The 24,063-nt window shown below is 40.7% G+C and overlaps 1 protein-coding gene and 1 non-coding gene across 5 annotated transcripts in view; both read left to right on the top strand.

The window, feature by feature from the left end:
• The window catches only part of REPS2 (RALBP1 associated Eps domain containing 2), a 166,983-nt gene that overhangs the window by 57,217 nt on the left and 85,703 nt on the right, over window positions 1–24,063 (top strand). For 2 of the 4 annotated variants that reach the window (XM_059384641.1, XM_059384640.1), the window contains exons 8-12: window positions 2,005–2,099; window positions 8,902–8,971; window positions 10,758–10,832; window positions 15,685–15,730; window positions 18,909–19,045. In XM_059384641.1, the coding sequence (XP_059240624.1) occupies window positions 2,005–2,099; window positions 8,902–8,971; window positions 10,758–10,832; window positions 15,685–15,730; window positions 18,909–19,045 (423 nt within the window). The remainder of the gene's footprint in view (window positions 1–2,004; window positions 2,100–8,901; window positions 8,972–10,757; window positions 10,833–15,684; window positions 15,731–18,908; window positions 19,046–24,063) is intronic. The other 2 variants (XM_059384642.1, XM_059384639.1) reach the window with 1 other exon arrangement.
• LOC132007919 (U6 spliceosomal RNA) lies at window positions 1,028–1,129 on the top strand. The gene has a single exon (XR_009401473.1). It is a non-coding gene; the product is annotated as a U6 spliceosomal RNA (small nuclear RNA).

The raw sequence follows: 24,063 nt of genomic DNA, 5'->3' as shown, positions 1-24,063 counted from the left end.
AGAGCAGGTTTGGAGGAGCAAGGGTGTACTCGAAGACCAGGTTATGGCAGCAGTCCAGGTAGATCCACAGGGGGCTGGCACTAGGGAGGTGACAGTGGAGTTGGAGACACGGGGACAGGCTAGAGAGAAATTTAGCCATTAATGATGGCGTTTGTAGGTTTGGAAAGTGTGAGCTTTGTCTGTAGCAAGACCCTCTCCTGATAAAGCTTAAGTCATGCAATTCTAGTCAAATCACTGATTGGTAAACTAGAAGCAAAAACCTTATCTCGGTTAAACCTGCTGGTGTGGTCGGATTGTGGAGTGGTACTTGGAAAGGTGTTTTACTGAGTTTTCACTAAGGAAATGAGACTGCATGGTATAGTCAGAAAAATCACCGGGGCCGGTGCTTTGCCCTACTCGATGTTGTTACAGGATCGCAGGGTTCTCGTCTCACAGAGTCAAACAATGACGCTCTCAGACACAAAGGGGTGAAGTGAAGTGAAAGTTTCTGAAGTGAAGATGAGAGCAGAAAGGAAAGAAAAAGCTCTCTGCGGGGAGAGAGGTCCCCAATGGGTTGCCACTGGGGGGTTTTAGGTCGGTCTTTTATTGAAAACTTGACCAGGGAGCTTGTGGCCTTGAGATTCTTGGGCCGTCTTAGTCTGAGCAGGGACAACAGAAAACACCCTTAATGACTGACTTCTATGGGGTTTGGTCCATTTCTGCAATCACACTGTAGCTGCCAGAGACCAATACTCCCTCACATCCGGGACCAGGTGGCCTGATCTCCTGCCTCATCTCTTGTTCACTCTTTCAGAGCCTAGTCATGGGCCCCCTGTCCCTCCCCGCCTGTACCTTAACCCTCTCCTTACTCAGTATCACTGAAGTTCAGACCAAAGTAAGCAAATGAACAGTTGAAGATGCTTGTACTCAACTGCGTGTTGTAGCTGTTAGGCAGGGGCTGGTACTTTACTGCAGAGGGCAGGTGGCATTTCAGACTCTGGTGGGGGTGGGAGGGTGAGAAAGGATTAAAAATAATGCCAATCCCTACTCGCTTTGGCAGCACATATACAAAATTGGAATGACACAGAGAAGATGAGCTTGGCCCCTGTGCAGGGATAACGTGCAAATTCATGAGGTGTTCCATATTTTTTTAAAAAATGCCAATCCATTTTTAACATTTGATTCAAAAAATTGTTTAAACATGGCATTAAAATTTTGATTTTGTAATAGTTGGTCTTGATAAATTTGTAGCTTCTGGTTATTGTCAACCTTGGGATATTGGCCAATTTCCTGGTTATTGAGACATTTCTTTCTTACTTTGTGACAAGGAGGTGAAATAGAATCTGTTTCTCAGAAATGGTGTGGTGAGTATTAGTTTACCAAGTAGCATAATGCACTCGGCTACCCAGCCAACAGCAGCTTCTGTCACTGTTCTATGTTAGAAGAAACCCAAAATGTGATTCTTCTTTCCTTGTAAATCAGCAAGAACTTGTACTCTTACTTTTGTTATTTCTGCTGACCAAAAGAATTTTATAAAGTTTTCTTGGTCACCTGTCATTTAAGATCATGTCTGTTTCCAATAGTAATAGCTAAAATGAAGTATTTCCTTAGTTAATGTTTGTAGCATTAAAACTATCACCAGTTACTGCCATTTAAGAATTATGCTAGTAGCATAGTTAAAATATAAAATATTGTGATAGTGAAGGTTACTACTCTGTTACAATGTAAATGCTGACAGTTCAAGTCCCAAGTCTTGCATTTACCATCTATATGACCTTGAGTAGGTTGCTTAACTTCCCTGCTTCAAGGTTTCATCACATGTAAAATGGGGATGATAGAAATAATAGATTGTATATGAGAAGAACTTAAAATACTACCTCAGCCTAATTACTGCCATAAGTAGTGTGTAGTGTATTGGTGCTAGCAGGTTTTGTTGTTATATTTCCTAAGCACAGAAGAGCTGATAGGAAACAAGGCCTGCTGTGAATATAGTATATATTCTTATGTACTCTTGTTTCTTCTTAGCCTTTCCTAAGCCCAAGAGGGAGTGTACACTATTTGATTCTTATTCTGAGTCAATGCCTGCGAACCAACAACCCCGTGACTTGAATCGGATGGAGGTAAAAGATCTTCATATGTTAATAAATAAGAAAGTGTGTGGAATTAAAATCCATCAGCCTGTGTTCTTTGCAAACTCTAGAAAATCCACTTTTATAGCATTTCTCTTCATGTTGAGTACTTAGGTTGAGGCTCAGCCTTTCAAATCTAGACATCAGATATATCTATTACTTTTTTTCCCTTTTCTTCCTAGAACTAGATTTAGAGAAATGGGCAAAGTAGTATCTTGACCTTCTAGGGGTAAAAGGTAGGTGTAGACAAAGTAAGCCAGAAAAATGCTAGGCGAATTGTTTACTTTAACAAAGCTTTAATTTTGAAGTAAGTGTAGGAAAGTATTTTTAGTAGCTGAGTCTGAACTAGGTCTAATGGACCCGGAATAGTTTTAAGAGGAAGTTTGAGAACTATGTAAGAGAATCCCAGAATACAGTCAAAGTTGCCTTCTTCCTTGGGGCTTTTAGTGTTGGGACCAAACAAAGACTGATTTGGATTATTCCTAAGAGAAATCTGTGAATTCCTACAGTGTTGGGCCATTGATGTAAGGGTCTAGCCATATGCCTAGTGGTCATTAGGTGTGCACTAATGAATAGGAGTCATTATGGTTATTCTTAATATCAGCACGCTCTTCATCATCATCATCACTGTTATGGTTGCTATGATGACACTTTATGATATCTGCTGTTCCCATCCTTAAAAAAAAAAGTCTGGAAATGTGTAATAAACAGAGGATTGTTCATAGGTTGCTGTTATAGTTCTCCGACCCTGGTTAAAACTGTTGCAAGATGATGGAAGTCAGATGCAGGATACGGGTCATTTCTTTTACTTCTTGCAACTGGGTGTAATTATTATTTTTTTTTTCCATGGGGCTCTCATGCATATAGTCTGTGTGGCAGTGACATCCTCTGTGATGGAATCAGCCTGCTTCTGCAGTGTTCCCTCTGGTAACACCTCTCTTGGCCTCTCTCCTACTCTCTCTTTGAGTCAGATCCTCTCTTTCTTTTCATGAGTAGCTTTCTACTGTCAGTAAGTAGGTATAAAGTGACATCAGGAAGAGTGATAGATGTGCATCTGAAGAGTTTTAGGTCTTTAAATTTCTTTCTTTCTCTCTTTCTTTCTTTTTTTTTTTTTTTTTAAGAACGTGTGTGACAGAGAAGCAGATAACAATAATTAGCCACTTTTCCTGAACCTCTGTGTACTCTGGGGCTGCTGGCAGTGTCTGGAGACTTATGGAATTACCCTGTTTTTTGTTTGCTTGCTTGCTTGCTAGGGGTCCCCTTGCTTATGTAAAATTATGAGGCTGTTAGGTGATTTATTTTAAAATGTTATAAATTCTTATTCTTTCTCGGCAAGTGTTAGGTTTCAACTTGCCACGGTATCAGGTGGTCTTTGCCCTTCCAACGGAAACAAATACTGGCCGTGTTTTAGAGAAATTAATTACTGGCTTGTGTTGCTTTCCCTTATGTACTCATTTATCATCTGTCTAAAAGGAAGGGAGCAGATCTACAGTCAGTTGTGAAATCTGTAAATGGCGATGCTTTTAAACACACACTCATGCTCTGATGTCCTTGATGACATTATAGATACTCACCTTTATGGATGTGATGTGCAGCCAGTTTTATGTTAAATACATTTGTATACTTTAAACTGGCTCTTTTGGTGGGGGTTGGTGGTGGTTAAAAGTCTTTGTTTTGCCCTGTCCAAACAAGACAGCAAAACAACAACAATAACTCTTTCTCCACAAAAATGTTACATTCTGGGTTGGGGTGCTTCTAGATAATCATACATTAATGTACAGAATTCAAGGATGAAGTATTGAGGTCAGTTGATGCTTTGGCCATTCAAGAAGTATAGGTCAAATTTTAGCAGCTAATGATTAAATATTTCATTTTCTTCTATTTTATTCATTGTTCTTTCTTTTTATTTTTTTAAAAAAGATTTTATTTATTTATTTGACAGAGAGAGATGACAAGCAGGCAGAGAGGTAGGCAGAGAGAAAGGAGGAAGCAGGGTCCCTGCCGAGCGAGAGCCTGATGTGGGGCTCGATCTCAGGACCCTGAGATCATGACCTGAGCCGAAGGCAGTGGCTCAACCCACTGAGCCACCCAGGCGCCCCTATTCATTGTTCTTTCTACCAATCTTTTAATTTCTCGTAAATGCATGCATGGGATTTAAATAGATCTTGATACTAGTCCTGTGAAGAATGACTCCATGAAGGTGTTTGTGCTGTGAATGAGGCCGTAGCCGATTCAGGTCACGAGAGCTTTGCTCAGCAGTACAGATCAGATCTCTAGACAGCAGGGCTATAACCATGTACTTGTTTCCTTTAAGAATTAAAGATAATGATTTCAGGTAAAGTCCTCTTTAGCAGTGCTTCTTACATTACTAGATTTCTTTCTTTTGGAAACAGCTTTACTAAAATATAGTTCACATACTATACTCATGTAATGTATACGATCCAATGGTTTTTAGCATATTAACAGAATTGTGCAACCATCACTATAGTCTTGTTTTAGAACATTTTTCATCACTCCAGAAAAGAAAGCCTGTACTCATTAGCACTCATTGACTATACCCCCTTCCCTCTAGCCTCTGCTGATCAGTAATCTATTTTCTGTTTCCAAATTTGCCTATTGTGGACATTTCCTACAGAATCATACAATATATAGGTTTTTTTTTCCCTTTGGTGACTGCTTTCTTTCATTTAGTATAATGTTTGATTTTTAAAAAAAATTTATTTGAGAGAGAGAGAGAGAGAGAGAGAGAGCGCACGCGCACACACACACAGGTGAAGGTTCCTATTCCCTGAATAGGGAACCTCATGTGGGGCTTGATCCAGATGAGCTGAGCTGAAGGCAGATGCTTAACAGACTGAGCCACTCACTCAGGTGTCCCTAGTATAATGTTTCAGAGTTCATTCATGTTCTAGTATGTATCAGTGCTTCATTACTTTTTATTGCTGAGTAGTATTCCATTTTGTGGGTCTGCCACTTTTGTTTGTCCGTTCTTCAGTTGATGGACATTTGGCTTGTTCCCACTTTGGGGTTGGGGAAAAACTGCTGCTATGAACAATAATGTAGCAGTTTTTGTGTGAAAATGTAATATTTTCAATTCTCTTAAGTGTTTACCTAGGAGTAGAATTGTGTGTCATATTGTAACTTGTGTTTAACTTTTAGAGGTACTACCAACCTGCTTTCCTAAGAACCTGCGGTATTTTTTTCCTCTGCCAATAATGTATGAGGGGTCCAGTTGTTCCATATCCTTGTTAACACTTGTTATTGGGGCACCTGGGTGGCTCATCTGGTTAAGCAGCTGACTCTTGGTTTCAGCTTAGACCAAGATCTCAGGGTTCTGGGATCGAGCCCTGCATGGGGCTCTCTGCTCAGTGCAAGTCTGCTTGTCCCTCTCCCCCCACCCCCTGCTTTCTTTCGAAAATAAATAAATAAAATCCTTTAAAAAGCACTTGTTATAGTCTGTGTTTTTTATTTTAGCCATCCTAGTGAGAGTGAAGTGGTTGGTATCTCATTGTGGTTTTAATTTAAATTTCCTAATGACTACTGATGAGCATCTTTTCTTGTGCTTATTCACTATTTGTATATCTGCTTTGGTGAGATATCCAAATCCTTTGACCTTTTATAAATTGAGTTATTATTGAGTTGTAAATGTTCTTTATATATTCTGAATATTAGTCCTTTATTCAATATATAATTTGCAAGTATTTTCTTTTTCCCTGTTTTAAAAATTTTTTAAAAATTTATTTGATGGAGGGACGCCTGGGTGGCTCAGTTGGTTGGACGACTGCCTTCGGCTCAGGTCATGATCCCGGAGTCCCGGGATCGAGTCCCGCATCGGGCTCCCAGCTCCATGGGGAGTCTGCTTCTCCCTCTGACCTTCTCCTTGCTCATGCTCTCTTTCACTGTCTCTCTCTCAAATAAATAAATAAGATCTTTAACAAAAAAAATAAAATTTATTTGATGGAGAGAGAGTGCACAAGCAGGGAAGCAACAGAAGAAGAGGGAGAAGCAGACTCCCTGCTGATCAAGGACCCCCCCCCCCAACCCCAGTTGTGCGGCTTGATCCCAGGACTCTGGGATCGTGATGTGAGCTAATGAGAGGTGCCCAACCAACTGAGCCACTCAGGCGCCCCTCTTTTGTCTTTCTTGATAGTCGCCTCTGTAACACAAATATCTTTTATTTTAACGAGGTCCAGCTCATCTATTTTTTTCTTTTGTTGCTTGTGCGTTTGGTGTCGTATCTAAGAAACCGTTGTCTAACAGAATATCATGAAGATTTACTCCTGTGTGGTTTTTCTAAGAGTTGTATAGTTTTAGATCACATTTAGGTCTGTGATCCAGTTTTAGTAAATTATTGCGTATGTCATGAGGAAGAGGTCCACCTTCATTCTTTTCTTTATGTCAAAGATTTATTTATTTTATTTTATTTTTTTAAAGATTTTATTTATTTGTCAGAGAGAGAGGGAGAGAGATTGAGCACAGGCAGACAGAATGGCAGGCAGAGGCAGAGGGAGAAGCAGGCTCCCTGCCGAGCAAGGAGCCCGATGTGGGCTATCCCAGGATGCTGGGATCATGGCCTGAGCCGAAGGCAGCTGCTTAACCAACTGAGCCACCCAGGCATCCCAGATTTATTTATTTTAGAGAGAGAGAGAGAAAGAGAGTGGTGGGGAGGGGCAGAGGGAGAGAGAGAGTGAGTCTTAAGCAGACTCTATGTTGAGTGTGGAGCCTAATGGAGGGTTTGATCGCATAACCCTAAGATCATGAAATGAACTGAAATCAAGAGTAGGATGCTTAACAGATTGTGCCTCCCAGATGCCTCCACCTTCATCCTTTTGTATATGGATATCTAGTTATCTCAGAATCATTTATTGAAAAGACAATTTTCCCCCATTGAATTGTCTTGCAACCTTTTTTGAAAATCAGTTGACTGTAAATATAAGGGCCTATTTATGGATTCTCAATTCTATTCCATTGATCTGTCATAATGCTAGTACCACCCTGTCTTGATGACTGTAACTTCGTAGTGAGTTATGAAATTGGGAAGTCTGAGTCCTTCAACTTGTTTTTTTGTTGTTCTTTTTAAAGAATATTTTCACTATTCTGGGTCCCTTGCATTTCTTCATGAAATTTAGGACAAGCTGTTCAAATTCTATAAAAAAGTGAGGAAGGAGTGCACTAAATCTCTAGATGTATTAGGGGAGTATTGCCATCTTAACAATATTGAGTCTTCTGACCCATGAACATGGGATGCCTTTCCATTTATTTAGGTTTAAAAAAATTTTTCTTTCAAAGGTACTTTTTTTGGGGATGACTTTTTATTTAATTTTCTACTTCTAAATCATTTTCTTTTACTAGGGTTATAGTTTATAGTCCAGGTGGGAGAAACAAGTGACAGAAAGGCACTGTTAAGATACATTTTCTTTTCTATTGGAGATAGACTTTGAATAGGTAATTATATCGGAAGGCTTCATGGTAATCCCAAGAATCACCTGCCTGTGGACTGTTAAATCCTAGATCAGGTTACCACCAAGCAGTACTGAATTCCATTCCTTTGAAACAGTTGAAAAACAGAAGTATTGCTTATATCCCTGGGGTTGTTCAGATTGAGAGACAAACCAGTTAATCTTCTGGAGCACTAGATGGCTCTAGGATTTACCCTACTTCCTTTAAGATTTATTTGATTTTCTGAGTATGTTTAAAATAAATATAGTGACAAGTCCTCCTCTCATCCTTTCTACCGTCTACCCAGGCCCCTTCAATTTTCATGTATCTTTCCAGACTTTGTTTTCATATAGATATAGATAGATAGATATTAATATATGTTATTCTTTTATCAGAGATCTTAGTGCATATTAGTTGAGATTTTATAAGCAATACAAATTTATAGTAAGTAGGGTTTTTAAAATATTTTAAAAAGATTTTTATTTATCTACTTGACAGATCACAAGTAGGCAGAGAGGCAGGCACAGAGAGGGGAGGAAGCAGGCTCCCCGCTGAGCAGAGAGCCCAATGAGGGGCTCCATCCCAGGACCCTGGGATCATGGCCTGAGCCAAAGGCAGAGGCCTTAACCCACTGAGCCACCCAGGTGCCCCAAGTAGGTTTTAAATAGAATTTTAAACCGATCAATATGTTATCACTTGAGTATTCTTTCTTTTTAATATTAGCGAGGACTTCCCCTAAAAGAGTTAGGAGAAAATTTTGTTCTGCTAATTTTTCTCATTCCTTGACAAGGAAGCTGTTTGAATCAGGGTTGAACACTCTCTGCATAACAGATTTTGGCAAATACCTACATTATGGGGCCACTTGTCAGAACCCCTCTCTGCTTGTGAAAAAGTATATAAAGTGCAAGTTTGTTTTTGGCAGACTGGGTAAATGTCACGCAATTCTCTGGCTGAATCCCACACCAGGTTCAGATTTAATGTGCATTCTTATACATATGCCTAAATCTGAATCGTCATTTTTTCCCTCTGAACATGTAAATTTTATTTTATTTTTTTTTAATTATAAACTTTTTAAAGTATTCTCTACACCCAATATGGGACTTGAACTTGGGACCCTGAGATCACAAGTCATGCACTTTACTGACTGAGCCAGCCAGGTACCCCACATGTAAATTTTCAACACAAATTAACTTATACCTCACTAGGAATCTAAAAAAATAAAGTAGTATTGAATGTTAGGGTTTACTGGAGACAGAAATATTGGCAAGCTATGTAGTTTTGAAAGCATTTTCATCATACATGTAACTTAATTTATACTTCAACCTGTATAATTTATTTACTTTTCTTTTCCAAGAAGCTATCTATTAAAGACATGGCTGACTTTCCTGTCCCAGCCCAAGATGTGACTAGTGATGACAAACAAGGTATGAAAAGAATGGGTTTTCTTCCTTAAGGGACATTATACCTGTGTTTCTTCATCTACTTCTCTTGGGATGGCTGGCTTCTGGAGCATAGAAGGGCAGTGCTCAGTACATTTGGATGGATTAAGTAGTTCAAATTGTCAGAAAACTGTAGGTTTTTTTAAGAAAAGATTTTATTTATTTATTTGACAGAGATCACAAGTAGGCAGAGAGGCAGGCAGTGAGAGAGGAGGAAGCAGCCTCCCCACAGAGCAGAGAGCCCTAAGGCACCCCAGAAAACTGTAGTTTCTAAAGTGGTAACAGGAGCTTCCAAAGCCTGCTAACTCATTGGCCCCTTACTCACTTCTGACCCTCAGACTACTCTGACACTTTACATTGGGATTCGGTTGTACTAATTAGGAAATGACTGGAAGCTGGAAGAATTGAGAGCTTAACATCTTGGGTTGACAGATGTGATCCCAGAACATCCGTATAAATGCAGACTTGTGAATAGGTCTAATCCTTAAGGAAGTTATCTTCTAGAGAGAGTTTCTGTCCCTTGGATTTCTCTTGTGACTTTGTGGATGCAAGGCAATATCGAGGAGCCAGCAACCCTTTGTCTGTCTTACTGGGCGACGGGCAAGTGAGAAGCAGTACAGCACAGTTTTCCATGTTAGAGCTGCCATGAAGCACATAGATGAGTTGGCCTGGGAATGTTCAGAAGAACAGTGGAGGTCAAACCCCCACCCCCCAGCTCGCAACACCACTGCATATAATCCTTTATAATCTACCAGGTCCTTCTTCTTTCATTGTTTTACTCACTTCTCACAAAACTGGATGGAGGCTAATATGTTTTATCTCCTAAAACGCAGAGATGAGTAAACCGAAGTGCAGTCAGTATGTATCAATTGCTTAATAAAAAGAATGGAGATAAGAACAAAGATGTTCTAAGTCTCAAGCCAGTATTCTTTTTATTATTTGATACTGATTTACCACCCATGAATGAGAGGCTTATCTGAGGGGACTAAAAAGCACTGAAGCTATTTCGGGTTTTATTGTTGAGACTTGCCATCGTTGCTGCTTTGTATGGAAGTTAAACATGAAAAATAAGTTTTCCATTAGGAAACAATAATTGCTCTCTATTTAAATATTTGTTCGGGAGAGGCAGGCAGAACTAGACTTTTTTTTTGCAACAGTCTGTTCTCTCATCACTGTCTTTACTAGTGGGTCTAAGCCTTGAGTGCACTTTGGAATACCCTGGTGAGGTCTGAAAATACTGAAGGTTGCATCTCACTCCCAGAAAGATTCTTTTTTTTTTTTTTTTAAGGCTTTTATTTATTTGAGAGATGGACAGTGACAGAGAGTAGGGAGGAGAGAGAGAAGCAGGCTTTCACTAAGCAGGGAGCCCGATGTGAGGCTCCATCCCAGGACTCCGTGATCATGACCCCAGCTGAAGGCGGATGCTTAACCACCTGAGCCCCCCTGGGCGCCCCTCCCAGAGAGATTCTGATGTCATTGGTCTGGGTGTCAGGAATGAAAGGGGGAAATTTCTCATATTTTCTGGAAATATTCCTCATAGCCACTAGAGGTGTTCTCTGTTGAAAGTTGGAAATACTGCTTTGTTCCTTGTGGGATGAGAACCTATTTCCATATGTTAGGGTGTTTTTATTGTTTTACTAAGTGCTATGCCAACCTATAGAGGTTTAAAACACAATTTTCATAGGAATTCTTTGTTTTAATATAAGTGCCTCAGACATAAAATTTTACAGTTTTTTTCTTTTTCTCCTTTTCTTTCTCTTGTTGTTTTAAGAACAAAACAAAGCACGTCTAGCTTTGAAAAGTACTGTGGATGAAGCCTTACCAAAGGATATGTCTGAGGATCCAGGTAGGAGAAAACCATTTTAATATGTTCTTATGTAATTATTTCTAATTAAAAAAACCCAGTAGTTTCAGTGAGTAGAAAATTGGTGGAGATGTAGGTTTCTCTCTAAATATTTGCCTTGTGTTTTATTCTAAGGTCCTTTTGGTTGCTTTTTACCACTTCCCTCTTTTCAGGCTTGAGAAGAGGGTAGGTTTTGTTTTGTTTTTTTTTTAAAGTTCTGAATTTAGGTTTCACTAATAGGATCATGCCGTTTGAAGTTGAGTCTCATTGTTACTTTTACTGTGAAACTGGGAAGGCCTGGAGTTGAGATTTCAGTGAGCCACTGTGGTTTGTGTGTAGAGTAGGGAGCTGATGGGTAGATCAACTGGAGGCCCACAGCTGAACTTTTCCATTTCCAAAGCAAAAATCTCAAATATTTTCATTAGACTTCACCACCAGGAAGGCAAGTAAATGTGCTTATACTTGGAGTGGATTCCAAGGGAAAAAGAAAAGTTGTGTTTGCCCATGTTCTTAGGGACTTGAAACTGCGTCTTTGAACTGTGGAGATGGCCAGGCCTGTGTCCTCAGCTCTCTTGATGGGAACCATCACTGAACCAAGCTGAACCTAGTTAAAAGCAAAGGCTAGGGAGGGCATTACTCTTTGGAACTCCAGTTATGAGGATGTGAAAGAAGTTGCTACATTCTCTCATTGTTGTCTTTCATAATATTGAGTAAGTAAATCATGTTTGTTTTGGTTAGCTGACTATCATTCCGGGCTTATTTGTTTAAAGTTGGAACAAAGGAATCAGCGTAACATTGAGTCTTATGCTATAGTACCGCATTTCCCAAACACTAAGTTCATTCAAGGTTTAAAAGAGAGAGAGATGGGTGGGGAAAGATAAAAGGAGGGGGGGGGAGAGAATGAGAGAGAGAACATGAATATGAATGAGACTATATGATTGATTTCAGTGATGAGGTTTAAGATTCTGTGTTTTTAGTCAGCCCCCCAGGCAATTCTGATGTGCAGCCTATTTTGGGAGCTCTGCCTCTAGGAGTTGATGTTAAGAAATAGAAAATCGAGATTGTAGATCAATCGTGACTCCAAAAGTGGTAGGAATTCTCAAGCCTCGTTTAGGTTTTTGAAACTGATTTGGGTTCCTTCATCATAGGGAGAAATGCTCAGTTTATGTGACGACAATGGAATGCTGGCCTGTTAGAGAATTAAACCTCAGGTTTGCTCTCTTTTCCCATTTCAGGAAAAATGCCTCAGGTGGGCTCTTTCCACCTCTAATTTCTGGAGCTAAACTGGATGCACCTCTGTTTTTGTAAACTTTTAACTGTATAGTAAAAGCTAGTTGAACTTGGAGAGTTAAATTGGTGCTTTTCCAACAGCCTTTTAGGCTAATGACTTCCTATTTTTTTCCTATGAGCATCATGTGTTCTCTGGAGCATGAGCGTCAGATGTCATTTTTAAGATTCCTTCATTGACTGGGGCATGGAGTTGCCGGACAAAGGCTATCAGGGTGGGCCATGGTGCGTGATGTACATTTGAATTTGTTTTACATTCTGCCTGGGAACATGCTGTGTGGTTTCTGATTCATTTTTCCACTGCTGCTCCTTTCTGGAGTAGATACGAGGGAATCCCTCATCTGAAAACCCATTTAAAACCCCCTTTCCTGGGGCAGGTTTGGGTTTCTAGTGTGAGACACTATAGAGTTTCAAGGTGGTGGTTTTTAACTCTGAATGTCTGTCCATGCCACATGGACATTTCACCTCAGTTGAGTGCTGCCTTTTAGGGAATTAAACTTTAAGCTTGCCTTTTAATCTTTTTTCAGTTTGTTGCAAAGTTGACCTTCCCAGGCTGTTCTAGGAAGTTGTCATTCTTCTCCCCTCTTCCCAGTTAAATGAGAAGCTGTGATCTCCCCGCTGGCTTCTGCCTGGATCCCAACACAACGTGCCCTGGACATTTTTGCAGATATTCACATGCCCCAGATGCCGAGTCTGACTTTCAGGGGCTTAGAGGCTGATGGGAGACTTAACTAGAAGAGTGTTCACTAGCTTCTCGTGATCCGAAAGAAACCTGTGGGAACTTACCAATATCTGGCTGGAGTATATTTTTTGCAGATGGCAGGAGAAGAATCACCCTGCGCTGCTCTTCCGCAGTGGCTAGTAATAATGATGATGATAATGATAATAGTAGTGGTGATGAGGATGATGTGGTGGTAGGACCGTTGTCAGGGCATGGGGGTAATTCCTCGTCACGTATTTTTAAATATGCCTTACCCTTTTAATTGCTGCAAGTGTATATATTAGTGGAGCCTAATAGACTCCTTAGCTAACATCGTATTCCAGCCTAATTCAACAGGGCACACTGTACATTGGTGATCTTTTTCTTGATGTCTCTAGGTCACGCTGAGGGGATGAGGCCTGTTGATCCTCACACTGTAGTCGCCAGGCGCCGCTGGTGATTCTGGCGGCTCCCTCAGCTGCTGCCCCACGGTCTTCCAGGGTAGAGCAGTTTTCTCCTTCCATTATCTGCTCCCACCTGTGCCTCCTTTGCTGTCCTAATGGGAACTAAATTTAGAATCCAGGTTTCTCAAGACAGAGGATCACAGGGGAAGGGAATGAAAAATGAAGCAAGAGGAAACCAGAGAGGGAGACAAAACCACAAGAGACCCTTAATCTCAGGAAACAAACTGAGGGTTGACGGAGGGGAGGAGGTGGGAGGGATGGGGGTGCTGGGGGATGGACCTTGGGGAGGGCGTGTGCTGTGGTGAGTGCTGTGAATTGTGTAAGCCGGATGATTCACAGACCTGTACCCCGAAACAAGTGATACATTATATGTTAACAAAAAAACAAATGTCAGCTAATTGAACATAATAAAAAAAAGAACTATGAGAAATTTCTTAAAAAAAAAAAAAAAAGAATCCAGGTTTCTTAGCTTGAAAAGTTAGGAGCATTCTCCAACACTAATATTTTGCAATTCTAAAATACAGTTAGTTTTCAAAATACCTTCACCTTCTCTCTGTCCCCATGAGAAAGGGGCCACATTTTTATTATCTTCATTCTGTAGATGAGGAAACTGAGGCTCAGAAATATAATAGTTAGGGTGGTAGCCTGGAGGGATATGTAGGCCTCAGGACTCCTGTCTGGGTCTCCATTGCTTATCCATAGCCCACACCCCATCTGTCTGTGTGTCTATCTCTCACCGGCAGGGTTTACCCCCTCCTTCCACACCCATTCTTATCCCAGCAAAAAGAGATAATGGCAACTGACAAAGGACTTAACGGTCACCTCCCCCATGATCTGGTTTGGGGAACCAGACTTCTATTTGAACATGACTGAGACTTTCCCAACCCACATATTTCTGGAAAGCAGAGTGGCCTGAGGGAGAAGAGGGGTTCAGAGCCAGCTGTGGGGAGCCTGCCAAGAGGGTGGCCCCCAGCTTTGTGGTGAGTCTGTTTACACTGTTCAGTCAGCCCCACGGCAGCCTGCTTGACTGCAGGATGGGCTCCCCTTAGGCCTCCTTCCTTCACTGCCTGGGGTTTGTGGGGTCAGGGATGGCGGGGGGAGCTGCATGTACCTGCAGGTGTGGGTGCATGCTGATGGGTAGGACAGGGCTCAAACTTCGTAGGCCTCCCATGATTTTCAGGGCTTTGGTAGCATTTTGACGGATTGAAGTCGAAAGGTGCTTGTGTTCTCACTACACCAAGCCAAAATGTTTATTTTGGGGAGAAATGCATCTTTTCTGCAGCTGACCATATCTGAGGGAATATATATTGCTAGTGTGCTTTGTGCCTTGTTAGCATTTTTAGCTCCCCTTTCTCTGCTGCTTATCTAACCCATGGATTTTAATGACCATCATCAATCCAGGCTGCTTCTTCCCAAGGAGGGTTTTTATCTTTAGAGCAATATAAAAAATGGTGGAATAATTTATTGAGACATAAGAAAATGTTTGGGAGAATTTGTGCAAACAGTATACAAACTATATTCTTGTTCTTAGTTAGTAGCACTTTTTCTATGGATTTTTAATGAACATTTTATGATGAAAAATTTGCAGTGGTTGCAAAACCTTAACATAACTAATGGTTTCTAAAGTTATCTTCCCTAGGGTATTGAAAACATAAAAAAGGATTAATCTTTTTGTAAGTGTTTATAATTACTCTAGGAACTTGTGATAGAAAAGTAGGCTCGATGGGTGTTGATTCTGAGCAAGTTAGCTCATGATTTAATTTTGATAAGGAAAAGTCGTATGGTTGATAAAATATTTTAATGATTTCACTCTGTAATATCCTCTGTATGATTTGGTCACAGAGACATAGGACACAAGAACATTTTCTTACAGAAAAATCTATGTAGCTCATTTCAACTTAACTTGTGGGAGCTGTGATTTCTTGTGGTTATGCTGCTCTGGTGTAGTATATTTTAAGAAAACCTTGAAATATGTAACCTGATAGATTTCTTCCTAGCCTTCAGGGGAAGCTGGTTCAAAATCAATTACTAGGCTATCATGATAGACCAAGAAAACCACAGGTCTGAACCCACTGTTATATAAGCAGATAACCTCTTGAGAGGGTTGTCTTTTTAGACTGAAATTTCTTTATTCGTCAATGTAGATTTGAAAGTAGCTCCTTAGTGCTCTAACAAAAGGGAAAAAAAATGTTGGTCTCTCCCTCCTTTGAATTGTGCCTTTAGCTTAAGAAATAAAGTAAAAAAATAATGAAAATGTGGAGGCAGTCGAGTTCTCCACAGGGACACCTGTACCTCACATTTACCTGTTGATAATGTTTGTTCTGCACTAGCCCGGATATTGCTCTTAAACCTGTTCAACTGCAGAAATGAAAGCCAAGTAAACAACAACTAATCTTTGTTTCAGCCACTTCTAAGGATTCCAACAGTCTCAAAGCAAGACCAAGATCCAGGTAGTGTTTGTTTAATTTCTGCTTTAATGCCCTTTCTATCCTGTCCCCAACTAGAAATAAAATCCCAGAACCTGAAGTCCAGCCCATCAGATTTGAAGCTTAGAATAGGGGTGAATTCACTTGTCATGAAGGGCTTGCTTGGAGCATGCGGTGCTGCTGGGAGACACTCAGTTTCTGTATTTATTAGTGCTGGAAGATGGTGGCTGCTGCTGGCTGGTCGCCGGACAAGAAGTGGTTTGTGTGCATGTGGCCCAGTTGTTGCAGGATGATAAGGAATAGAGGGCAGTACCTTTGGAGAGAAGGAGATGTGGTTCAAAGGTAACACTGAAATTTACTATCAGGACAAGGTGGACACCAGGAAGTGAGACTCCTGAGGGATGAAAACTAGAGTAGGAAAAGAAAATGCTCACAGTGATTTTGATGAGACTTGAGGCTTTAGGTAAGCAGTACTCATGGTCTGTTTTATCCTGTCTTAGAGCAGCTTTTTGGCTTCACAGTTTTTAGATCCATAGAAGCTAGTAGAAGAGGGAGAGCAAGTAAAGCAGAGCTGCGGTTGACATCAGACATCAGATCGAAGGTTGGAGGAGAGATACAGAAACATTAATAGAACATCAAAGAGGGGAAATGGTATTGGGGCCACTCTTCAGTGCTGAAGTACATGTGTGTACTGGACAGTACATATGTGTTTGCTTTGGCTCTTGGTAACTTTTTCTTCCTTTGGCTACGAGACACATTTTAAATTTAAATTTGAATTTAAATCTGATCATATTTTATATGCTTGAAATAGTGATAATTAAGGAAACTTCATCTTTTTGTAAATCTGAGAGTTATCCCTTAGTTTATCTTTTATGTCTGGATTTTCTACATTGGAATTCTGATTTCCTTGTTTATAGAAGATACATATACCTATATTCATAGTTTCTGAAATAATAGATACAGTAATTTTATTGGCAGAAAAAAAGGTATAGTCCCTGTTTCTGTCTGTGGCTACCACATTTACTCGTCTTTTTTTTTTTTTTTTTTTTTAAGGATGAATGGATCTTTTACTGTACTGGCTTAACGTAGTGGCTTTAAGATATAAGAATAGTAACATTTGTCTGCCCTCATAGTTTGAAAAACCTTTGAATTACAGAAATCTGTTTATGTGTGCTGTGTTAATTATAAATTAAACCTCACAGTTTTTTTCTGTTGACTTCCTCTCTTTCTCAAAGTGAATGAAAGTATAAAGTTTCATAGTTACATGTACTATTATTAATGTCTCTGGCCAACTTTTATATATTATTCTCTTAGGGATCGGTCTCCTGGTCTAATTTGGATGTTTTTCTTTTCCCTACTCCCCAACTGGGTCTTTGCTGAGACTGAGAGACTCAAATTACTTTTATTTTCCTTTTTAGAATAGTAAAACTTTATAGAAATATGAAGGAAAGAGGGAAAATCACTGTTTTAACACGACTTATATTCATTATTTTGTTGGTTCCCTGCACATTTGTATTTAAATTGGTTGTATTCACAGTTTTACAGTATCACTTGTTTAATATTCAATTAGCTTTCCATATGCAAATACGAGTATACAGGTTATATATGGAGATAGAATGGAATGAGCTATGTGGTATGGAATAGTATGCCTAACTCTCTGTATGTGTGTTGACATACACACGCGCACACACACACACACACACACCATATATTCTTTCTTGACTGAAAAATGTCACTAAAGCCCTGTCTGGCATAAAAGTTCTTTTAATTTCTAGCTAGAGTCTCTGATTTCCATTTTAAATCAATAGTTCCCAATTGAAAGCTTTGTTGTCCTTTCCTATCAATTTCCTTTCGCTCTAATTGAAAGTATGAGACCATTCTTGCTGCCAGTTGCCGCATGCCTTCGCCTTGCCTGTCTGGCCAGTTGTTTTACAGAGCCCACCCCAGAGCACGTTCCGTGCCATTATGGCAGCTTTATGAAAGACTGCAACCTTGCATGACAGACAAAACTCTTCAACTACCACAAAGAAACCTTGAGGGAATGATCTGGGAAAGTAAAAACTTGCTATGTCAAAACCAGCTTTATCAAGAACTGAAGTTGCTTAATAGTGATTGATAGGTTCTGATTTCATAAATGGCACACTAATAGCTAAATACTAATAATAGTTTTCTGAGGTTAATTTGCCTCTAGAACACAACTCTGACTCAAAGGTCATTTTATTCTTTCACATGAGCTTAGCTGAGAGGCTGAATAGAACGGATGTACACATCCACTTCTTAGAAAATCATATTGGAAACTCACCCACAAACCTGTTTCTAAGCAATAGACTAATGTACTGAGTTGAATTAATTTAGAAAATAATTAAGTCTCTAACGAGTAGTTTAGCTGCTACTGCCAAAAGATTTTTTTCTGGGCTCATAGGCAGTATCAGAATATTTTAAAAATGGAATTTAGAAACAGATTGGAGTTTGAATTGAGCCAATATAACTTTCTAACTATGTGACCTTTGGCAGGCTATTTATTTCCTGTTCCTTTGAATGTAATTATTAGAGTTACAATCTCAGAAGTTGTCTAGTTAGCTACTGCCTTGTTACAGAATGAAGGACAAAGTTTGGAGGAGGCTTTTGCTTGGAAAATTTCCCCCAACTGGTATTTCTCATGGTAAGACAGCCTAGACCCCTCCATCTGATACATGCGTGTTTCCCTTTCCAGAAATGCATTTATGGCATAGTCCCTTGAGCTGCTGATTCTTCACTCTCAGCTTATCTACCCCACTTCCATAGGTGCCTGTCATCACATTTGCATGGGAATGGGAGAAAAGTGCTGCAGTCCGTTAAGACCCTGAAGCCCCTCTGTTCCAACATGGACGTGCCTAAGCAGAAGGCTTACGCGTTATTCTTATTAACAATACCCATAGAAATAGATCTGAATTTACAGGAAGCTTTTCCTTTGTGTAAATTTAGATCTAAGATATAATACGAACAAAGGGGTTAAAAAAGGTTCTGATTCATGGCTGGGTTTGGATAGTTATTGCCGGTAGTGGTACCCAAGGGACAGTTGAATTCGTGGTTGCTTTGAGATGGGCCTTGGTCAGTCTTTTGGAAAAGTGACTTTGACTTTTGTGGGTATTTCCATTTCAACCTTACTTCAGAGACTAAAGCTTTGCTGTCTCCCTTCTGACCTTCCCTTATTTTGCTGCAGATCTTACTCTAGCACCTCCATAGAAGAGGCCATGAAAAGGGGCGAGGACCCTCCCACCCCGCCACCACGGCCACAGAAAACCCATTCCAGAGCTTCCTCCTTGGATCTGAATAAAGTCTTCCAGCCCAGTGTGCCAGGTGAAGTGACCCTCTGCACCCCAGTCTTTTCCTTCCCTGTTGGAGTCACTGGATGTGTGTCCGCCACAGAGGCCTTTGTGAGTCCACAGAATGAGCAGATCTGACCGTTTCCTGCCCCAGGAAGGTCTTCGAGGTGCTATGGTATTCTTGGGAGGGAAAGCAATTCTAAGCAGATAGATATCCCACGTGTTTGGAGCCTTGCCCACACTTGTATGGACCAAGAATTACGAAATTCTGTGCTAAGAGGATTAAAATACTTTAACCCCAGACAGCCCACTGAGTGCATGGCTGGGGTCTCGTTCTCTGTAATTTGTATATAAGATTGCTGCCTGTCGTTTCCTGAGATGCTTATGTAGTTCTTCTCTGAACGATCTTGGGGATTGACACTGGCCGGAAGCTTCCCCTGCGTCTTATCCTTGTGGTGAAGATCCTGTGTCTTGGAGGATTTAATGCTAAGGGGGCTCTGCTTTCTAAATCTGACCAATGGTTCGGTGGTTGGTGGGGGCAACTAGGGCAAGAGCTCCTCCAGGTGGCTTGCTGAGGGGTTTCTGGGGGTGCTACTTCCTTGAGCCAGGTGCTATACAGCTAGGGTTGGAGGTGGGGGAGGTTGGAGGGCCTTGTCTGCTTCCCTGGCTCCCTGTGAAGTGGGAGATTTCCTCCTAGGGAACCTACAGAACAGCAGATGAGAACCATGCATGCCTTTGCTTAGCAAAGGTGCTAGGATGCAGTGCCTTCCCAAGTGTTATTTTGAGAGCAGCAAGGGCCTTTCCACTGACTAATGTAGGCAAGCTATAAATACAGTGATTTCCTGGAACTTTTTCTCTATCTGTGTGCATTTTAAATCAAGCCAGCCTCAGATGCTAGTGATTTGCAGATTATTATCTTTTCTACTAAAGCAAGAAAAGACTCTCCTTGGCTCACACATTAGCATGACCTCTGTGTCCCAGCAGAGCTCAGCATGTTTTAGTTGTTCTAATAAAGTAGTCTCCTCACAGTAAAGTTACAGATTGTTTTTTAATATACTAGAGTCTGGAACTCTCTATGAAATTTGATTCTCTGCCATGAGTTCATCAGATAAAAATTTGCCTTGCATTTCCCCCCATACTTTGATCCAAATTCTGGCATAATTTCATAGTAACTGGTATTTGAGGTGGGAGTAGCCACGGATGATGATGCTATAAAAATTTCACATGGCTGGTGGATTATGACCCAGAAGATTTTTCTATACATGCAAGAAGATTAAAACAATCTGGGCAGCTATCTTAATACGTTTTCCTTGCAAGGAGAAGCTGGAGACGTGCAAGCATGTTTCTGGCTGTGCAAGCCCGCGAAGAGTGCCGGCTGTGCGGGGATGGTTGTGCTGTGGCTTTTATGACATCGTGTCATATGGTGGAAGAGACAAGACTGCATTTGGAGTTCAGCTCTGCTGCTTATTAACTGTTTGATTTCCAGCAAGTGACTTAATCTTTCTGCATTTCAGATTTTTAGTCTCTAAAATAGGGCCAGCGGTCCATGGAGCTGTTGGGTTTTGGTGAGATACTAAACATAATCCTAATAGCAACATGTTTGACATCTAGGCACTCATTTGGCTAGAAATCATTGAGGAAAGGGAATCTGAGGTTAAAGTCCCTTGCTCCCCTTGATCTCCAGTGGTTCAAGTCTATGATCTACTCCCTGCAGTTCCACAGTGGGCTCACAGAGGGACTGAGCCCCAGTTGCCTGCTGTATTATGAGCAAAGGACTGTGAAAAACAGAGTAAGTGAGGCCAGGTTGCTGAGTCAGAGTGGCCTGTGATGGACTGACAGTGTGGAAAATAAATACAATGGAGAGAAGATGCAAAGAAGCAAGAATGAAAGAGGGAAGTGAAGAAAATGATGAGATGGTCGTTACATAGGGTGATGATGGTTATATAAAGGCAGGAGAAGAAAGTAGAATAGAAGACTGCAGTGACCAAGGGGAGGAGAGCCCACAGAGAACTCTTCCACAGACTCGGTGAAAGATTTGGATGGGATTTAAGGGAAGAACTTAGAAAAGGCTGGCATTAATGTCTTCCAGTTTAGGAAGATCGGTAATATGATGTGGGGAAGAATGTCAAAGGGCTCATTTCAAATGTAAATCTATAAAAGTGAACAAGCCACTTTGGCAGTATGGGACAATTGGCTTTACCTTTGATATCTGTAAAAACCATATGAATTCAAATTTATGGGAGTCTAGATTATCCCAGGGCTCTAGGTAGGTGGGTCCTGGTATTATACCTAAAGTGTATGTTTTCATAGGAAGAAGTTGATACGACATAATTGCTGTGTGTAAAAGGGAGATCACCTTTGTTGTTGTTGTTGTTTTTCAAAAGATTTTATTTATTTACTTGAGAGAGAGCACAGGCAGGGGGAGCAGGAGAGGGGGGCAGCAGAGAGCCCAATGGGGGCTCGCTCCCAGGACCCCAGGATCATAACCTGAGCTGCAGGCAGACGCTTAACCACCCAGGCGCCCCATGGGAGATCACCTTGGTAATAGCTGGCCCATGTCGGGCCATCCTTTCAAGGCCCAAACAGCTGCTGCGTTTGAGAGAAAATAAAAATGTGCAAGAAAGTCTCAACTAGTGATGATGCAAGTATGCAAAATCTAGATGCAGTCAGACCTGGGATGTCTGGATTTTATTGCTCTATGCTTAGAGCCACGAACCATATTTTATTTTATTAGTACTTTGTTTTATAAAACATATTATATTACTAAAATTCCTATAAGAAAAAATCACACTGTGAAGGCAGTACTTTTTAGATCCTAACTTCCTTTTCCTCATTGAAGCAGTTGTTTTCATAAAGCAAATTTTTTCATAATGAATTTCGTTTGTTCCAGCCCGTGGGGTGGGAACTCCCCTCCTGCTCTCAACAGTGACCTGCCCCTTCCAGAGCCATGCCTAAAGCTTGCAGCTGGTGGTTGCCACCATGATGGCCAACCCCTTCAGTGCTGGCCCTGCCGCCGATAGCCCTGTGCCAGTCATTGAGCATCTACCTGGCAGAAGGGGCAGAGGTTGTGTGGAGGAAAAATAGCCATCCCTTTAAAGCTGCAGACCAGAAACCTTCATCACTTCCCCTCAGCTCTAACTGGGGAAACCTAGTCCCTTGGATATAGCTAGCTGCTGGGCAGCTGGGAAAGGTAGTTCCTGGCGGGATAGCCATTTCCCATTGACACCCCTCTTACTGTGAAAGAGGAGAGTGGATGTTGGTGGGCAGCTCTTTCTCCCACATCGCATGTGGCAAAATATATTCAGATCCACATGTTAAAGCCATTGTGATGGCTGAACAAAACATATCCATGGGTAGCATCTACCCATGGCTCGCTAACGTTTTATTTCTGCTTTAGACATTACTGGTAATAATAACTCATTCCAGGGTTAAGAAATTATGGTACATCCATATTATGAAAACTTAGGAAGCAGTTAAAAAGATTTAGGTATGTGTACTAAATGGAGAGCTATCTGACATAAATTAAGTGAAAGAGGCACGGTGCAGAATATGTATGTTCTTAAGTGTATAGGCAGTTTTTGGAAGGTTACTTAGGAAGTTGGTAATAGAAGAGATTAGGATGACTGGACAGGAGTGAAAGAGAAACTTACTTCTCATTGAATACACACTTCTATCTTTTAAATTTTGCCCCAAGTACAGATAGTATAGAAATTTTGCTTTTCATTCAGTAGCCACAGTGACCAGATAGTACCTGAGAGTACCAGAAATATCCTTCCTGGCTGAGTTTACCTGCCTCAAATTTACCATACTCTGTCCAGGGTATTTTTATGACCAGCCTCCTGCCACTTTGTAGAATGCAGCTAAAATGACAGAAGCATTCCAGAACATTCCTTAAGGCTCTGATATGATATGTCCTTCAGCTTCCTCCTCAGTGCCCTTCCAATATTGAGAAATAGTTTTGGAGGACTCCCCATAGCCTCCATTGTGAGATGGACAGGTGGGCAAAGTGTGATAAGGGCTCTGTCTTAACTTGGAAGGGGGTTGTATTTTTTAGTTGGCTAGCTGAGACGCATCTGTCCAGGTTTCTCTACAAATTGATATTTCTTTCTGCAACTTGAGAAATATGTAAACCTTTTGGGAATAAGAGATACATTTCTTACCTAATTTAACCTTTCAAGTTCTCTAAAGGATGAATTTGTTCACTCAAACAGCTTCAACCTTATGGATTTCCTTATTGTATCATTCTTGTGAGTGCTACTTGCTCCCTTTTAAAATCTAGTAGGATTATGGTATTCCTGCTCTACTCCCAAACTTTTGGGTCCACGTTACGCAGCCATCTAAGGGTTCAGTTTGGCAGTCTGGACAGGTTTTTCTTTTAAATTAAAACTTGGGATAAAATCCACACACTATAAAATTTGCCCTTTTAAAGTATATAATTCAGTGGTTGGTAGCATATTTATACTGTTGGGCAACCACTAGCATTGTCCAATTTTAGAACATTTTCTTCACCCCAAAAAGAAACCCCATCCTCATTAGTAGTCCTTCCTCATTTCCTTGTCCTCTCCCCACAGCTGTTGGCAACCTCTAGTCTACTTTCTGTTTCCATGAATTTTCCTGTCCTGGACATTCTGTATTAGTGGCATCACACAACATATGGTCTTTTGTAACTGGCTTCTTTCACTTGCTATAATGTTTACAAGGTGTATCCATGTTGTAACATGTAGGAGTACTTCATTCCTTTTATGGATGAATAATATTACGTTGTAGATTCCTACAGTTCATGGATATACATAGGAATGGAATTTCTGGGTCATATGGTAAGTCTAAGTTGGACATCTTGAGGAACTACTGAAGTGGCCGCACAGTTTACTATCTCACTAGCATTGTATGAGGACTGCAGTTTCTCACTTTTGAAGCACTTATTATTGCCCATCCTTTTTATTTTAGTCAACCTAGCTGGTATGAAATGGTATCTTATCATGGTTTTGATTTGCATTTTCTTTTTTCACATTATTATTTTAAAATAATCTCTGTAGCCAGTGTGGGGCTCAA

Source organism: Mustela nigripes, chromosome X, assembly GCF_022355385.1.
Source record: "Mustela nigripes isolate SB6536 chromosome X, MUSNIG.SB6536, whole genome shotgun sequence".
In the NCBI taxonomy this organism is placed as follows: Eukaryota; Metazoa; Chordata; class Mammalia; order Carnivora; family Mustelidae; genus Mustela; species Mustela nigripes.
The sequence above is the reverse complement of the archived record's forward strand: the minus strand, read 5'-3'. Positions and strand labels throughout refer to the sequence as shown.